Below are 18,642 nucleotides of genomic sequence, written 5' to 3'. Positions count from 1 at the left end.
CCACGTGGCAGAGCTGGGCACCACTAAAGAATCCAATTCCTGGTCCAGTTCCCAGTCACTCTACAATGTTGCTACCAAGAAAAGCTTTCCGGACAATTTCTGGTAGGTTCTTCCTAATTTTAGGACTTACACTCATTGTTGCATTAATCTCTGCCACTGTTTCTTCATCTGTGGGGAACTGATATATCTGGACTCCATTGCTGACTAGTTCACTCATGATTTTACTCTTGAATTTGTGCAATTCATTTTTGGCAATCGTGTCAGCTTTTGCAATTATTGGAATGATGTTCACCTATAAAACAAACACATCCATTTTATATACAATTCCAATAGAAGAAAAATAAGACAAACGAGGGAAACAACAAATAACAAAAGTTTTAAAACTTCACGTAAAAAATAGATATTGAAAATAAGGCTTTCTGCCCAGAGGCAAAATTAAGAAGATATGGGATAATCTTTTTGCTCCATCTGTGAACACTTTTACTTCCTCCCATCCGGCACTGAGAGCATACTTGTAATTTCCTCTTCTGTGCTACCTCATTTTTTTTTTTTTTTTTAAACAGACTAGAAGGAAGTGTTACTCTATGACAAATAGCGATAACAAAGAAGCCTATTCTTTGAATAACCAACCACTCCTTTGAGACCCCTCCCAGCTACTTTAGAAGCTTGATTTTTGCGTGTTCCTCACAGTGCAATAGCAAAGATTGTGTTAGAACAGTGGAATATTCATCTCTATGCAGGATAATATCCTTTCTTTTTTTTCTAATGACTACTAGGAGTAGAGAACCTATGTATTATCCCAGAACAAAAACAGCTGCACCTACTTTTAAAATTTTCAAAATCACACCCACTAATTCTTTTGACACACCAGCTTCTATCGCATTACTTCATGTCAGAATGGGATCTAGCGTCAAAGGCTCGTTTTCAGAGCACTGGCTACAAAGACCAGGGAGAAGGCAGAGTTTGACAACAGTGGCAGAAAGCCCAGCGTTAGAGCTGAGGACACCCTTAAGCTCAAGCCTCAAACCCCAAAGTGGGTCATTCTCCCAACTTTGGCCAGCACTGCCCACACAGCACATTTTTAAAAAATCATTAACTTTCTTCTACTCCCTGGTAGCCACAGAGCGATTTCAGTAAGACACTACTGACATCCGATACCTGGGGCCATGCTCTCCACCCAGCTCAGGGGAAAGGGGGACAGACTCAGTGAGAAGGCCACACTAGCAAGAGAAGAGGCAGTCTTTAGGGAGGTTTTCTTCATCATGTCTGCACTCCTTTGTTTCTTTTATTCCAAGAGCCAAATCTCTGATACAATGAGAAGACATGTGGATAAAATAACCTATTCTTCACCTATTCCTCCACCCACTCCCACCTCATCATGCTTGGGCTCATCCAGCAAGAGAAACACTAATGGTGGGGATATGTCTGGGTCAGGGCCTGAGGAACAAAACACTTTCCCATTGTTCTTGCTGGTTCTTCTGGACACACTTAGTATTCAGTGAATATTACATGGACAGAATAGCAGAGGTTCATACTTTCTTGGCCAAGTTGTTCAGAGTAGATAGACGCACCAAGCAATTTAGATTTAAAACTTCTTCCTCAGTGGCAGGTGCTTGGAAATCATTTCTGAAATTATCATATGCTTATAATATATATACTTAAGCGCCTTAACTCTTCACTTGTATAAACAACTCTTTGCAAATACCATTTTAAGATGCTATCCAGCAGTATCGGTTCTTTAAAAGCAGTTTAACCTGTTTTCAGGGACTTTTTTTTCCCAGCTGTGTTTATTTGCCTTATTTTCTTTCCCTTTTTTAAAGCAACTCTACTAAGCATAACCCTATTGTTGAATATTTGCAGGCTTGGTCTACAAACGTGGCCTCAGTTAGGACACCACCTCCATCTCTGCCCCACTCCAGCCCTGTTCTAAGGACACGGCAGCACGGGAAGCCCCAGTGCCCGCCCGTGGCTCGCTGTTGCTGAAACAAAGGCAAGGAAAAGGATTCTATTTATTCTCCCGAGAGTCCTCCAGCTGCAATAGTCCCTTCCCACCACTAGACCATTTTTCTGTAAACCAAGGTGTCTGTGCATTCTGGAAGCCCAAGGAACCTGGCTCTGTGTCAGCCACTACAGCCCATTCGGTGGCCAGTTCAGAGAGAGGCCTTGGGGACATCTGGTCATCTGACTGGCCTCCATTATGTTCCTCTGGAGAGAAAGCATCTTTTAAACAGCATTGTTTGGACAAAACATAACACCCAACAAAACCCTCTAAAGAGGATACAACTTTTTATTGAACTCCAAAGGCGGTTAAAAAAATACCACAGCTTCCTTTTCTGGTTGTTTTCCTGGTCATTTGCTTCTTCGTTTCAGAATATACTGCCTTGCATTTATTCCAAAATGAAAAATCAAATTAATTGTAAAGTAGATCACTTAATGTTATCAAATTTATCAGTAGCTTTCCTCAAAAGTTGTAAAAGGGAGAGGGTATTAATGTGAAAAGCCCAGGTGTCAAACTGAAACCAGTTTTTATTTAAAAAATTTTTTTAGTATTTATTTATTTTTGAGAGACAGAGACAGAGCATGTGAGGGGGAGGGGCAGAGAGAGGAGAAGACACAGAATCTGAAGCAGGCTCCAGGCTCTGAGCTGTCAGCAGAGAGCCCGATACGGGGCTCAAACCCACGAGCCATGAGATCATGACCTGAGCTGAAGTCGGATGCTTAACTGACTGAGCCACCCAGACGCCCCTGAAACCACTTTTTAAAAAGATATGGGTGCAATTTAGTTTTAAATCTAAGAAGCTGGACTGTCCTTATGACATAAGGAAAAAAATTAACACCTTTATTTTCCCTCCACTCAAAATGTCATATTAAAGCCAACCCTTTAAAAACCTTTAAAACAAATCTAGAGAAGCTTTTAAGAGAGTAAACAAACTGTGACTTTACATCTCAATCTCCCTAAATTTAACCCTTCCTATGACCATTTAGATGTCTCCACTATATAATTCTCCAACCTTCATGAGAGCATCCGCTGTTGCTAATTTAAGAACTGAAAATACTTGGTAAAGAGCTCCATGGTTTTATTTGTTTGTTTTATTTTGTTTAGCCTAACATCCAGAGGTTTTGAAGCATTTTTCTCACATTGCTAAACCCTATTGTTCTGTAAACCAGAAAAGACAATTATGGGGTTGGAGGAAGGGGGAGGGATGAATAGGCAAGAGCAGAGAGGAGTTTTGGGGCAGGAAAACTGCTCTGTATGCTACCATGATACAGGCCTTTGTAGGGCTGTCTGAGCCCATGGGCTGTACAGCACTAACAGGCAACCCTAGTGTAAATAATGGACTTTGGGTGATTATGATATGTCAACACAGATGCGTTGACTGTAACAACCCATCAATGGGACCCATCAGGTGGGGGTGTTGGTGTCGGGGCAGGAGTATAAAGGAATATCTGTACTTTCCCCTTAATTTTGCTGTGAACCTAAAACTGTAATGATGAACAGTCTTGTAAAACAAAACAACCCTAATTATGTTAAAAGAAGAAAATCAATCAGGGCCTTCATATAAAGGTGATCCGAAAGGCGAGTGGATAGTCACCAGAGTGGCAGGGAGTACCTTGCTGTCCAGCTTTTTCATGGTGACTAGGTCCAGAGACTTCAGGGAGTGACCAGTAGGGGCGATGAAGTAGAGGCAGGCGTGGATCCTGGTGTCGTGGTAGTTGAAGAGAGAACGTTTGATCTTCAATTCCTCTTGCAAGTAGGCCTCAAATTGAGCATCAATATACTCCACTATTGGCTTATAGCTAGAAGGCATAAGAATGTTTTTTTAAAACACATCTTCAAATCCACATATTTCTAGTCTTAACCTCTTGTGCAGTTCCATGCAGGCAGTCAGGTCTTCAGTGGTTCCCTCTCCTAAGACTGAAGTCCCAGTTCCTTAGCTGGGCATCCCCATTATCTGGTCCCTGAATATCTCTCTAGCTCCTCTCTTCCACTCTCTCCCTGGCTCACCGTTTCTGTCCTGGTCACACACAGCTACATGTAGCAGCCTCAGAGATGGAGCTTTCATCTGCCTCCATGTCCCGGTTCATGCTAGCCCCCCTACCCGGAACAGTCTCCTTCCTAGTATTCTCCTGGCTAACCTTCATCCTTTAAAACAGAGATTATAAATATGTGAACCATGCTGTCACTTCCCATGGAAGACATTACTAAGAGACTGTGGCATTCTTTCCTGCTGGGCCAAATTGGGAGTCTCAAAATCTGTCTAAATGATTTTGACAGCTACTACCAAATGACTGGCTTTGGTGCATGAAAGGAAAGTGGTTTTTGATTTCAAGGTATGGCATCACCTAATGGGATCTCTTCCCCGGTCCTCTGTCCCATTCCTCCAGAGATGAGGGACTCTGTGTTCTCATCTAGCCCTGTGCTCCTGGGTCATTACAGCTTCAGGATTATTTCCAACTCTAAACTTTTATGATTTGAAGGTAAACTTTGTAACCCTTTCTTCTCACCAAATCATAATTCAAATTGGTTTTGAATAATTATGTAGGATTCTATTAATGGACCATCATCATTAATAACATATTGGGAATATGCATTCAATAAGCCATATGTTCTCTAAGGACTAAGCAGTACATTAGGTAGGTCGCTGTGGAAAAGCTATAAACTTTCAGGTCTCCAGGGGACTGCTCAGGAGAAGCCAGTGTTAGCAGCAGTGAGACTGGGTTACTAGGAACACAATGGGTTAATTCTCCCCAAGCTTATTATGTGCTGAGGAATGACTTATGCTTTAAGAAAAATAAAAACCTTTCAACACTCTACTCCCCCAACTCCTATGTTAAACTGAAACCCTTAAAGGGAACAAATAAGATGACAGCACATACCCTAAGAGAAAAAAAAAACCACACAAAACAAAAAACACATTTGTAACCAAAAACCAAAAGCACTCAGAAAAAGTTTTTTGATATTTTTCCTTGGTGATTCATCACAATCCACTGATTAAATCTGAGCAGACAAAATCTCTAGTGGTTTAAAGAAAAAGTAGGATACGCCTCAGTAAGTAAAGTTCTAAACAGAACAAAAGAAATGCCAATACATTCCATAGAAAGAATGAACAGTGATCAGTTTCTTCTATGCTTTCCACTTTCAAAACACAGGCAGGTATTATAAATAATAGTAATAATATTATAGGATAGTGGTTAGAAGCATGGATTCAAGAGAGATGGACTCCAACCCCACAACTTACAAGATATGTGACTTTGGGCGAGTTCCTAAACTTCTCTGTCTCAATTTCCTCACAGGTGACTCAAGGATAAAAAAGTACCTGTATCAGAGAGCTATTATGACAGGCACAAAAGTACCTGTATAAGAGAGCATATGTAAAGGACTAGCACATAAAAGTAAGATATAACTATTTCACAGTAACATATTAAAAAAAAAAAAAAAGAACAACAACAACAAACAAGAGAAAAGCAAGCCTGGCTTTTGAGAAAGTTGCAGGGGTGGGGGGTGGGGGTAACCTTACACTCACTGGGTCCCATGGTAACCATCCCGGCATCCTACTGTGCTCATGCCCTGTAGGGAAGTGGACCGGGGCACTTCACCAAGGTCCACCCATGTCACAGCCCAGGGCCTGATCTTCCAGTCTCCTGACACTGAGGCATAAGTTTGGGGAACCAGCCTCTCTCTCCAGCACCCTCTTAGGAAAGGATAGGAAAGGAAAAGCAGCTCACAAGCAATTGTTCCTTCCTGCCTCACTAGTTCCTGAATTTTAGCTTCTCAGCACCTCCTCCCCAGCAGTGGTCCACATAGGTTTCTGCTTTCTATCAATTCCCCTCTTGCCTCTGGTGTTGACGGTGATCCTCCAAGATTATGGAGGCATAACATCTCCATAATGTCTTCTGCCCTGGATTCAATATATCCAAAGAAAACTTTTTTTCTCTTACACCTCAAGCTTCCTTCTGCCTTCCCCTATCAGGGAGTTCTAGACAACCTTCCAATCTCCTTTTTTCCCCTTTATGTGATCTCCCTGGAAAATCCATTTATCCCTGTGTTTTTACTTACCGTCTAAGCGTTGATAAATCACAAATCTCTGCTTGTAGCCCAGATCATCCACCCATGTTTCACAGCCCCATCCATCGAACTGCTTACAAGGTTATCTGCATTGGCTCTTCTAAGTGTGTCCAGGGTGGGACTCTTCATCTTGCCCCCAAACCATCTCCCTGTTTTCCTTTGCTTGGCGAAGGGTACCTCCACCTGTAACACCCAGGGTCTCCTCTTCTACCTTCTCCACACAATCCAGCATGAAATTCCACCAATTTTACCTTCCAACTATTATGAACAAATTAAAGAAATGTATTTCAGAACTACTTACCAAAATCATTATTCCCTGTGTTTAAGTCAGCCAGTGGTTTTGTAATCCCCTTCACAATCCTTTAAACAAATTGCCTACCCCTCTTCTCCTACTCCTTTCTACTTCTTAGCTACAGTCAGTCATAAAGATAAGCAGGTTTAATGCCAATTTCGCTTTTTGCTTTTCCATTCTTATAGAAAGGATACCCATTTGTTTTTTGTTTGGCCAATTCCAACTTCTCTGGGTTGCAGCCATACAAAGTAGGGGAAAGTGAAGGAAGGCAAATCAAATCTAATCCTTACATTCCTCACATTTCCTTTTCAGCCATGGGGATGGCCCTTTTTACCCACAACTCATTTCTTTTCATATACCTCCAGCCACAGAATTCACAACAAAATACAAACGTTGACCCTAAAACTGATGGGAGAAATATTTTATGCTATGTTTTCTATCCACCCAAGTTATCCACTGATCATTCTCCCAAAAGAACCAATGGCATTGTTCAGGGACGGACTCTCCATTTTATATACGGCCAGATACCTACCATGCATATATTTGTCTCTATCTTGCTGTTAGTTAGTTTTCCTTATCTCTCAACTCTCTCCATCAGAAAGCATGGTAAAAAAAGAAATTAAAGACCAAATGGTCCACACTTCACTATCATTTTATGACTCTGATATAAAGATTTGGTGAGTTTGAGGATTTTAATTATTCACGCTTTTCAGGGCTAATTATCATTATAGTTAGCAATATGCCATTGACATTCTAGCTCCCATCTTCCAAATGTGGGATAAATGAATTATTCTACTTCCAGTTCTATGACAAAAGTTGGTTTACCTTCTCCAGACCTCTTTCCTTCTTCACTGAAGAGTACAGACAGCAAAAACAAGGAAGCCCTTAAACCATGAAGAGTTAATCATGCTCCTAAACATAACAGGAAACCTTACCAGATCTCTCTTCCTGCCCCCTTCTAGCCAGCCCAGTCCCAGGCAGATACTCATGCAGGAATGCTAACATGACTGAAGTCCATATAAACAAGCTGGGACATTCTTGAAGTCCTGCATTCACGGCAGAAAAGCTTGCCTCGTCCCCAAAGCAGTAAAAATAATCATGGGTTTAGAGAAACGGTACATTGCTTCCCATATCGTTACATATCAATGCAAAAATGCATACTTTACTTCCAATTCTTTTATGGAAGCAGATTGTCTGAAAAAAGTTTTTTTTTAAACAATAGTCACTTGGGTTTGGAGTCAACAGGGTCAACAATGCCTTCTGGGGCACAGAGTTCTAAATGCCATTTAAAGAGGTTATGCAACAGCTGTCAAGAAATTTCAGAAGAAAAAAAAATTATTTGGTATCTAGGTTAGGTTAATATCACACTTCCTCTCTTCTGAATCTCCTTGGAAACTATTATTTGACCCAAATGAGTCAGATAATTTCTTAAAGGGACCTCCAGCTGCAAATATGATAATTGGTATTGTAGTAGCCACTTGCTGTTCAGTGCTGGCCAGTGAAAATCCTTCACCAGGCTGAAGGAAAATCCTCACACAGGGAACAGGCAATTCAGTGGCAGCACTGAGGCAATGACTCCGAGCCGGAAGAGCACATGGAATCTTAGTGGCAAGATGCTGGAAGACGGTTCTCATTCCTGTAGAAAGGGACCCTGAAAAGGTCCAGTTACTGCCTTCCAACTGGAGTGCACAAACATAACATTCTCTAACCCCAAAGAGAAATCTGTGTGGGTTGGAGAGATGGAAGTATGTCTTGCTCTGAGTACACTCTGACTGCCCGATGACCAGGAACCCCTGGCTCTCTCCCCGGCTCCCACAATGCACCTGTGCTCTTTTTCTTGTTGCCAAGGCTTTCCCTTCATCTATTTCACTTGGCATTACAATCAGCCTTCAGGCAGTAACCTCTCCATCATTCCTTGGCATTGAGATCATAAATGAAGAGCAACAGCCCAGCTGCAGGGTCTGAGCTTAGCTGTCCCCACCCCACACAATGTACAGATAGTTCACTTTGACCAGATGCAAAATAAAATCCTTCTCACTACATCTAACAATTGCTCCTGTTATTACAGACAATGTTTATTGAGGAGCATTTAAATTGCTCTATAGATAAAATGGAGCTCAGTGCTCAGCTAGAGAATGAATTAAATATTTCTTCCTAATTACTATGGTGCTCATATACATCAGGGATAGTTAAAATATCTCTTGGCAAATACACATTCTAGATAAAAAATAGTTCAAGTTCCTCTTTACAAAACACACACATATAATACACACTATTTTGAAGAAAAAAAATTTTTTAAAGAAAGAAAAAATCCCTGGTACTAACAAAATTTCTGAGCCCTAAGCAAACATAACTTATTGATGTGGTGCTTTATTCCCATAATGTTGTCACTGCACAAAAATGTATCTGGAAGCCTCCTTCTAGAATCATCTTTGAGCCTGGGAAAATTTTAACTTTCCCTAACTTCTTTTGAGAATGAATACAGTTGTTTAAAATAGTCCTAAGACATTTGATGTTGAGAATGATGAACAGGATGGATCATCTCAAGGAGCATGAACAATATTTTGGGACTGAGGCTAAAACCTATGGGTTGAGCACCAGGAAGTTTTAAGATTAACAGCTTCCCTCAAATAAAGGCATACAGCAACCCAGAGAGAAGAGCAAAACTTACTTGGCTTTATAAATTGAGTATGTGTTTTTCTGAAAATAAAAATAAAACCTTATTGTATTATATCTTCAAGTTTATGTGAACCAGTTTTAATGAATGAATACATAAGGTAGTAGCCTCTATCTACATACAAACTATTGGAATAAAATTCTTAGGAAATATTTTATTTCTTAAGCAGCTGAAACACATCTTTTCTTTCACATATATGGATTATTGTATATATTACTTTATAAGCTTAACAAGCCCCACTGGATAGAAAGGCAAAGTTTAATCCAGTTGACCTCAATTCCCCATTGGGCTTGACTGAATCCACAATCATTACTCAGATTTGATTTGGCAATTCTGCACCAGGAATGCTGCCCACCCCTTTAGCAGCCTACAGGAAGACCAGACACTTCACAGAAGACTCACAGTGCCTCACACCAAGCACTAACATCAATAGCAAGATCCTGTGCCAGCTGGAAATCAAGATTTTTTCCAACAGATCTTCCATAAAAATACTTTCTTCACTCTGAGGTTTTAGGAGCTGCTACCACTTTGACCAAAGACCTCAAAACACAGGCTGACCCCCCTATTATTACCATACCTCTCTTCCAGGCCTTGCTTTTCACAGTGTCCTTCCTTAGGCCTTGAGGCCTAAGGATAGGACTGTATACAGGATCACACTGGAAGAGACGTCAGATTTCATCTAGTGACATTCCCTTAAAGTGAGATAAATCCCCAAGGTCCCACAGCTTGTCAACGGCAGAATCCAGGCTCTCACCCAGGTCACTAAATCCTGAGCTGTGGCTTCTTTTGCAGAATCTCATCAGCTCTCAGTTTTCATTAAAAATCTGTGAGAATCTGGGGGTTCAGTCAAATATCCCAATGTGCCTCGGGGACTAGGAAAGTCTGGCAGCTGCTCATTCTAAAATCCCTGGACTCTTTAATGACTTCTTATTTTGCAGAGTTGCAAAATACAAACAAACAAAGCAAACACAACACATTGCGCACATCCTTGCAGCTAGTATTCTAGATGTGGTTTAGTTTCTACCATGCGGATGCAGCCATACAAGACCCGGAAGCAGGGAGTGAGCAACACCCAGCAGAGGCCTTGCAAGGGACGGTGAAGACAACGAACGTCGTCCTGTAACACTGTTCCGACTCTGGGACAGAACTGGCGGAGGTTCCAGATGCCTCCCCCCAGCATCACGGGGACCAAATTGTATAAGGTGACCAGCGGCAGGGGTTTCTGCTAACTGTTCTGTTGGGTCATTGGGTGTTTCTCTAGATTGCTTTTGCTACTGGGAAAGGCCCCAAATCTAGTTCCGCGACCCTCCTGGAAAAATGCCATTAAGCTAGGATATCCCTCCTAAGAAATTTCTTTTTTCCTTACACTAGCTGGAATCCACTGTGCTATCTGATTCTGACCTCAGGGAAGAACATTCTAAAATTTCTCAGAGGAAAAGAATGTCTTATCTTGTAGACAACGGAAAACCAGCCCCACAATTAGTGAACGCTTTTAGCCTTTGAATTTACCCAGGACAGATCCTGCTATCTCCTGATCCATTTATATCCCCCACATAATTCCAAGCTGTACCTGTCATCTTTATTTATCTGGTCTCCAAATCCCACAGTGTCAACGATGGTTAACTTCAGCCGTACATTGCTTTCCTGAAGCTCATAACTTCTGGCTTTTAACCGGACACCTGGTTCATTGTGAGTAGCTGGGTCACTTTCAAATTTGGTGTTGAATAAAGTGTCCATTAACGTGGATTTGCCAATGCCGGTCTCACCTACGTGGCCACAAGGGAGACATCAAAGAATGTGCCTGTCAGTGCCTCTCAGACATCAGTTCAATTCATTAGGAATTTCTTATAATTATATTTGTAAAAAAGTTTTTAGAAGTCAGTAATCACCAGAAATCCCACTATGAAAAGATAGTTCTTTACCTGTGTGATCCATCAAATATCTCCCTAGAAAAGCCTTAATGAATTCCAGAAGCCATTTAGCATAAAAGATCTTGTACTTACAGATCAAGATGCTCTTCTGAACCTCTGGATAGAGAAAAAGAACCTGTGGGCTTGTCTGTGGTCAGTTTGTACATTACAAAGACATAAATCTCTTTGTATCTCTTCCACTCCTAAGTGTTGAAGTATGAAGTTATATTACTTTAAAAAATACTGTATTGCTTATTTCTGATATCAGGTTAAAAAGACTGATCTCATTTATATTATCTGATGTCATCAAATTATCTGATACCATCTAATGTTGAAAAGAATTGCATTTTTCAAAACAACACTCTTGACAATTATAGCAATAATAACAAATCCAGCCAAAGTTACTGAGGGCTTACTTTGTGCCAGGCCCTGTAGCAGGAGCTTCCAACGCATTATTGCATTTAAATACTATTACTGCCCTCCATGAAATACCTACTATTGTTTCCTTCATTTTACAGATGGGGCAGTAAGCCCTAGCTAAGGTAAAGGAAGTTGTCTAAAGTCACATGGCTATATGGCAGAGCCAGGGTTCAACCCCAAATTTGTGCAGTTTTAACACCTACACTCAACCAACTCAGCATCCTAACTTTACTATTATAGAAAAACCGACAGCCTGATATTTTCCAATTATAGTTAAGCATCTGTGTGAATCCCCCCTATTATTTCCATTTTTCTCTTTCTATTCAACTAGAATCCAGATGGGAAACACTTATTACATAGTTTTCCCAGTTTCAGGGGGATATCTGTGACAATGAGACTATATGCAGTTGAATATAGTCCAACAACGGCCTTGTTAATTCACATTGATAATTAAATCAGTAAGTGTTTCCTGCAGCTCTAACACGTGCAAAGAAGAGTGGCTGGGGCCAGTACCACTACTCGAATCAAAATGATGAGACCCAAATGTGGAGGGAGCAATGAAGNGGGGGGGAGGGGCAGAGAGGAAAGGAGACAGGATCCGAAGCGGAGTCTGTGCGGACAGCAGAAAGCTGGATGTGGGGCTCAGAGTCCCAAACCACGAGATTATGACCTGAGCCAAAGTCAGATGCTTACCTGACTGAGCCACCCTGTCAAAATTCTCTCTTCATCACAATTATTATGTTGAGTCAAAAACAGCTGGCAATAAGAAAGCACCTACCTTGTCATTGGTGGTAGTGGTGATTGTGTGTGATCGTGGAAAGAGGGAGGTAGAAATCAGGAAACATTATCCATAAGAATGCCTTTGTTTTCCAAATCTGGAAAATTTCCCAATTATACTTCCCATTCAATTTAAACATACCCATATGCTGCAGCTCTTTCAACAAATCCAAATCCCATGATGTTCTTCTCTAAAGGATTACTATAAAGACTTTGAGGATGGTGACAATTCTATGGGAAAAGGAAGAGTTCTGGGATTTGTAGTCTTAAAGTAATAGTCCCACTGTAATGACAAATCCACTTCTTAATGAGAAGTTCTGTAATAATACTCATGGCTTTCAAACACAATGAAAAAGTGAAGATGGAGTCTTTTTATTTTTTTTTATTATTATTTTTTTTAAATGTTTTATTTATTTCTAGGAGAGAGATAGAGACAGCATGAGCAGGGGAGGGTCAGAGAGAGAGGGAATCACAGACTCTGAAACAGGCTCCAGGCTCTGAGCTGGCTGTCAGCACAGAGCCCGACGCGGGGCTCGAACCCACGAACCGCGAGATCATGACCCAAGCGAAAGTCGGACGCTTAACCAACTAAGCCACCCAGGCGCCCCTTGATGGAGTCTTTTTAGATTTGAGTTTTCTCTTAGAAGCTTTATGTTTTACCACTCTAAATAACCATTCACTTATAGGATAAAAACTGTTGAAGTACATCTGCCTTACTCTTTAACCTTTCCCATTGGGCCCTTATACATCTAAGATCAAAGAATGTCCTCCTCCTTCATCAGGCTTCATTTAGCCAGTACTTTTTCCAGTGCCTACTTTGTGCAGAGCTCTGTGCCAAGTTCATGACAATGAACTTGCTTGATACAATGTTCTCCCATTTCTTAGAATCTGACCTGGAACATGACTGAATAGCGGTCAGACTCTAGATTATCATTACAGAATGATATTCTAAATGTCTGCCATAACTACATTCTTCTTATGAGCAAGACCATACCTTGTGATCTCACTAGTAACCACAGGTAGCTGGACCAGGACTAGGCCCCTGACCAAAGGCACCTAGAGCAGCCTGATCATTATGCTCTAAGAAAGTGCTTCATACTGGACAGTGACTTGTCCATCCAATTAGAACTTCTGTCTTCTGGGGTTTGAATGAGAGATACACAATCCACACAGAAAGCCACAACATGGAAAAGAAAAGAAACCTTGAGGCAGAAAAGGCTGTAAGTAAATAGAAGATGTGTTGTTGACAGACAACTAGCTGGGCATACAGCAGAGAGCAGATAGATACAGCAGAGTTTAGTATCCAAAATTCATTCCTCAATGATATTTGAGTACTATGTGACAAGCATAGATGCTAAGAAAGAAACAGGGAATACAACTGACATTGACCAAACTTCTATAATATCCTGAATGTCATATCAGATCTCCATGAAGTCTGGTAACAGTTGAAGACTGTTTCCTGTCTTCCTTACTTTCCTGAATATTCTTACAAAAAAGAATTTATTATAAATTTTATTCTTCAATAAAACTTATCTAAGGGCACCTGTCTGACTCCGGCTCAGGACATGATCTCGCAGCTCATGAGTTCCAGCCCCACATCCGGCTCTGTGCTGACAGCTTGGGGCCTGGAGCCTGCTGCAGATTCTGTGTCTCCCTTTCTCTGCCCCTCTCCTGCTCACACTCTGTCTCTCTCAAAAGTAAATAAACATTAAAAAAAAATTTTTTTTTTAAGTTATCTAAACTAGTTTCTGCTCCCTAATGTGATAGAGCTCAATACACTCAGATCCACGTTTCACGGCTTAACAAAATAACTTTGAGTAAAACAAAGTTACTGTGTGATGGATACAGAAACAAACAGAGCTCTCACTCTTAGATACTTAGAATCTGGTAGGCAAGTTGATACTGAAGGCCCTGGAGTCATTTTAAGTACCTGCCTCATGTGTAACTTTCTCAAGTAGAGCCAACTTCCTTCCAGGATTTACCCCATTTTCAGAACTTGGACAAAGGAACAAGAACAAAACTATCTTATAAAGTCTCTCTAGAAGTTTAAAGTTTCTGTCAGTACAAAGTGACCCATTTAATTTTCATTGCTTTCCCCAAGAACAGCAATCAAGACTTCAATTTACATGGTAAGGATTCTCACTTACTTAGGACTGGAATTACCATACCATTTTACTAGGTTGAGAATTAGTTAAGCACGTGTGAATCAGGAACATTGTGCTTTTTCTTTCTTTCTTTTTCTTAAAGACAAGGTAATTTTAATTATCATGTATATTAAGGTGGAAATTATGAACAATTAGCATTCCAGGCACTACTTATAGCACAGGGTTAATCAATGGGTTGGAAAAACCACGGTTCCTCTAAATTTCAGAGTGCTTTGCTTTCCATTTCTATGTTTCGAGCTTTTAAGGGCAGTAATTAGACGCAACTACTCTAGCAGCAGTGTGATTCACCAAAAGCAGTTGAGAAGGAAATGACAGATTTTGGAATAAAAGGAAGTATAGAACTAGGGGAGTTTTTGAGTGCATTAGCTTGTGGGGCCTCTCTCTATCCTCGGAAAGTAGGGCATCCTCTATAATTCTGAGATACCCAAAAGAGCAAAAAGGCTTCATTCTAATTGAGTCACTGAAAGCCTACTGGGTAAAGGCTTGGATTCAAACCCGACAACCATAACAATATTTTGAGAAAATAAATGACTAACACCAATTTTGAAGCATTTCAGAACTCCCTAGCAGAGTATCTGGCACAGAACAGGCATTTATTAAAAGATAATTGAGGGGGGAAATGATCATAGTGATAATTTATACTGGGATTTGCCATTTTGGTAGATTTTTTTCAGAGTTTGTTGCATATTCTTTTATAAATACATCTGCCTAAACATTCGGTTGTTGCAGCAGAGGCTTGCTCTTAAAGTGCTATCTGTGGCTTCTGTTTTTCTTGCTCTTGCCAATGCTGGTGAACAAGACACCCACATCACAGTGGGAAGACGTGCTACCTTCCATTCTATTCTCAGGCTTCTTTAAACCACAAGCCCTAAGCTGGACACTGAGAGAGACAGAGAGAGAGAGAGAGAGAGAGAGAGAGAGAGAGAGAGAGAGAGAGACCCAGAAGGATTGTATTATTAATTAGAAGGTAATTGTAGATTGATCAAAGAGTTGATCGATGATTCAGCATTTTTACCAATTGCCACATCTGGCAACATGTATAATTATCCAAGTAATTGTGCATGAAGGTCTGCCTGCCTTCTCTAAATATTCCAGATTTTATTCTTGGATTGGGCCAGATAATCAGAGAGCTATGTACCTAAGCTGTGTTGTTTTCACTCCTTTGATGAAACGCTTTGGCTAATACCACCAGCCTGCATGAGGGACTTGAAAGAACAGCGTAGGACACTTGGCATTGCTTGGATTAACTACACGGATCCAGGGAATACTCAGGAACATAGACCTAGCTGTGGTTACACGCACCAGATCTCTGCTGAAAATCCATGGGGAGATTTTTCTAGGTGAAACCATTTCATCTGGAGCAACTACTTAGTTTTTACTTTACAAACACTATAAATCTGTCACTGTTGAACTTGTAACTTGTGTTTGGCACATAATATGTGCTCAGTGAGTATCTTTTGGATGAATGGATTCGCTCCATGCTCTGACCACTGGCTGAGAGACAAATGTATCCCTGAAAGAATTAACTGAAACAGATTAACTTGAGAGCTTTGAGTTCTGACTCTATCCTTGGCTTCATTATATTTTCTGGGATTAATTTTATCTTTATTCATTTATTCATTATTTCACCCTATAAACCATTTCATATCCTTTCCTAGCAAAGCAAAATGGGATAAAAAATGTACACCTGAAACAAAAGTAACATTGTGTCAACTATACCCAAATAAAAAATGTTTAATAAAAACACTTGAGAAAAAAAATTGAGGTGTATAATTCCACAGTTTATGCTGATACTAGTCTTGGCTAAAATGATCTTGAACTTGTGGGTTTTCCATTCCTCTTCTATCATCCTCTCAAAACAACTATGGTTGGATTATGAGAAAGATTTTTATTTTCAAGACATATTATTAATTTACTTTGACCTACTACTGAACCGGTTGCTCTTCAAAAGCATCGATATTATAGTATTTTATCCATCTTTGTATATACACAAAGAACATACTTATGGATTGATGTTGAAGATTCTCATAGATCAAATGCCATTTTTGAAAATGAATAAGATATGCAAATTTAAAATTGTGAAGAAAGGCTGAATAATTTGATTCTCTGGAGAAATACAGCATGGATAAGAAAGAAAAGGCTTTATTTAAATGCAAGTGCAGCATTGGGGGTGATTTCGTGTGTTGTAAGCAAGATGCAGGGCAGGGACAGAGACTATGAACTCCTGGGTGTTCTGTGGCCCAATTTAGCATCAAGAATTTTCCTCTCTGCTAATTGGGATACTACCCTCCTCTTTATTACATTTCTTTCCGGGACTCAACAGAGTGGGTTCTAATACCAGACATTTAATTCATTCCCTCTAAAACTATACTACACTCACAACAAGATTAATTTCTACCCCACTTTGTTTCCTCTCTTTGCAACGTAAAAGCTCTTGCCATGAAATAAAATTAGATTCTAAGACCTTTTTGATAAACATGATCAGTTTCCTTTCTGGGATTGCAATTCTTTTTTTAAAAATTCTCAATCCCCTCCCATATTTATCACGTGAAAACAATGCTATAAATATCACACATGTGCATAATGTGTTAAAATACATAGGGCAGCTGGGTGGCTCAGTCGGTTGAGTAGTTAAACCTCCTACTCCTGATTTCAGCTCAGCTCACAGTTCATGGGTTTGAGCCCCGAGCTCATAGCAGGGCTATAAGGGATTCTGTCTCCCTCTCTCTCTGCCCCTCCCCCATCACATACTCTTTCTCTCTCTCTCTCAACAAATAACTTTAAAAAAAAGGGACATTAGGTGACCAGGTGAAAATAAAGTACCATGGATACACTTAAATTAAATGACACCTACTCCTCTAAGTGGCTGTCAAAATATTTTGATCAACTAGATACTTTTTCAAAGACTCTTATTTTAAAAATGGACGGACCACTAATTGGCAGTGAGAATTGTTTTCACGTGCAGATATTTTGCTGTAAAATATTTGTGGCAAAGGGATTTGATGTGTTCTACCCTCTGTGGATAAGTATGCTTAATACTTAATCCTGACACTCCAGTGTCCCAAACAGCTAATGCTGGCTCCAGCCAAATGGCTCCTAAGAGGCATGGAAGAGAACCTGGATAGCTAGGTACACTGGCATGGACTAACAGCCAGGGTTTACTGTGGAGTGGGGAAAAAAAAAAAAAGAAGGTGGTAAAGAATATGAACAGCATGATCTATTTGTATAAAACCAAAAACTAAAAGTACTTATGTAATTGTGAGAGAGCTGTTTACATCTGTCCATGGCCAACCTCCTTTCTGATCATGTCTTCTCTCTCCCAGGGAACCTCTTGTACTTTGCGGTGGACTAACTCCTGATCCCACCCTGAGTGGGATATGATTCAGGCCTGGTCAATCAGAGACCTCCTGTGACTGTTCAGCGAGACTTGTCAGAACAGCTAGTTCTTTCCTCTGGGGTTGCTAAGCCGGCCAAGACTGCTGGAAGCCATACTATCCCCATGAAGACAAAGCCTGAACATAAAGCCAAGAAGAAGCAAGCAGGATCTAGAACCAGAGACACAGTGTTGAAAACACTCTGCGGATCCCTCGAGCCAGCTGTTGTTAATTACATGATTCAATAGATTACCGTTTTAGCGTGTTTTGGAGTTGCAGAGGACTCTTAACTGAGTTTAAACTAGATTTCTGGAATGCTCTGTGGAAATTTTCCTAATACAAAAACAATCAAAGAGACATGCAACACTGCTGGCTTTGAAGATGGGAGTAAAGGGCCCACAAGCCAAGGGTTCAGGTAGCCTCTAGAAGCTGGCAATGGTAAGAAAATGTATGATCATCCAGAGGGTCTGGAAAAAATACACCCCTAGGGATGCCTTAATTCTAGTCTGGTGAGATACATGTGGGACTTCCAGAGAATGGTAAGATAATAAACTGGTGTAATTTTAAGCCACCAAAAATAATTTTTAAGTATAGAAAATTTCTAGAAGGATTCCACAGTGCTACCTCTACAGAATGGAAGTGAGGATAGGAGGGGAAAGGGGCTGAGGGAGATCTTTTAATTTTTTAAAGAACAAATATATATTATTTTAGTTAGGTTAAAAACTAATTTTAAAAATGTTTAAGAATGAGGGGTGCCTGGGTGGCTCAGTCGGTTAAGCACCTGACTTCAGCTCAGGTCATGATCTTGTGGTCGGTCTGTGGGTTGCTGACAGCATGGAACTTGCTTCAGATTCTGTGTCTCCCTCTCTTTCTGCCCCTCCCCCACACACTCACTCACACACGTTCTTTCCCTCAAAAATAAATAAACATTAAAAAAAATTTTTTTTAAATGTTTAAGAA

The 18,642-nt window shown here is 40.4% G+C and overlaps 1 protein-coding gene across 2 annotated transcripts in view; it reads right to left on the bottom strand.

Moving 5' to 3' along the window:
- SEPTIN11 (septin 11) overlaps window positions 1-18,642 on the bottom strand; it is an 86,138-nt gene that overhangs the window by 18,750 nt on the left and 48,746 nt on the right. Inside the window, exons 3-5 of one of the 2 annotated variants that reach the window (XM_077750547.1) lie at window positions 10,607-10,802; window positions 3,612-3,798; window positions 131-292 (exon numbers count right to left, since the gene is read on the bottom strand). In XM_077750547.1, coding sequence (XP_077606673.1) covers window positions 131-292; window positions 3,612-3,798; window positions 10,607-10,802 — 545 coding nt within the window. Of the gene's footprint in view, window positions 1-130; window positions 293-3,611; window positions 3,799-5,240; window positions 5,262-10,606; window positions 10,803-18,642 lie in introns of those variants that run through there. The other variant, XM_077750552.1, reaches the window with a different exon arrangement.

This window comes from Crocuta crocuta, unplaced genomic scaffold (assembly GCF_008692635.1).
Source record: "Crocuta crocuta isolate KB4526 unplaced genomic scaffold, BGI_CrCroc_1.0 scaffold1, whole genome shotgun sequence".
NCBI lineage: Eukaryota > Metazoa > Chordata > Mammalia > Carnivora > Hyaenidae > Crocuta > Crocuta crocuta.
The sequence above is the reverse complement of the archived record's forward strand: the minus strand, read 5'-3'. Positions and strand labels throughout refer to the sequence as shown.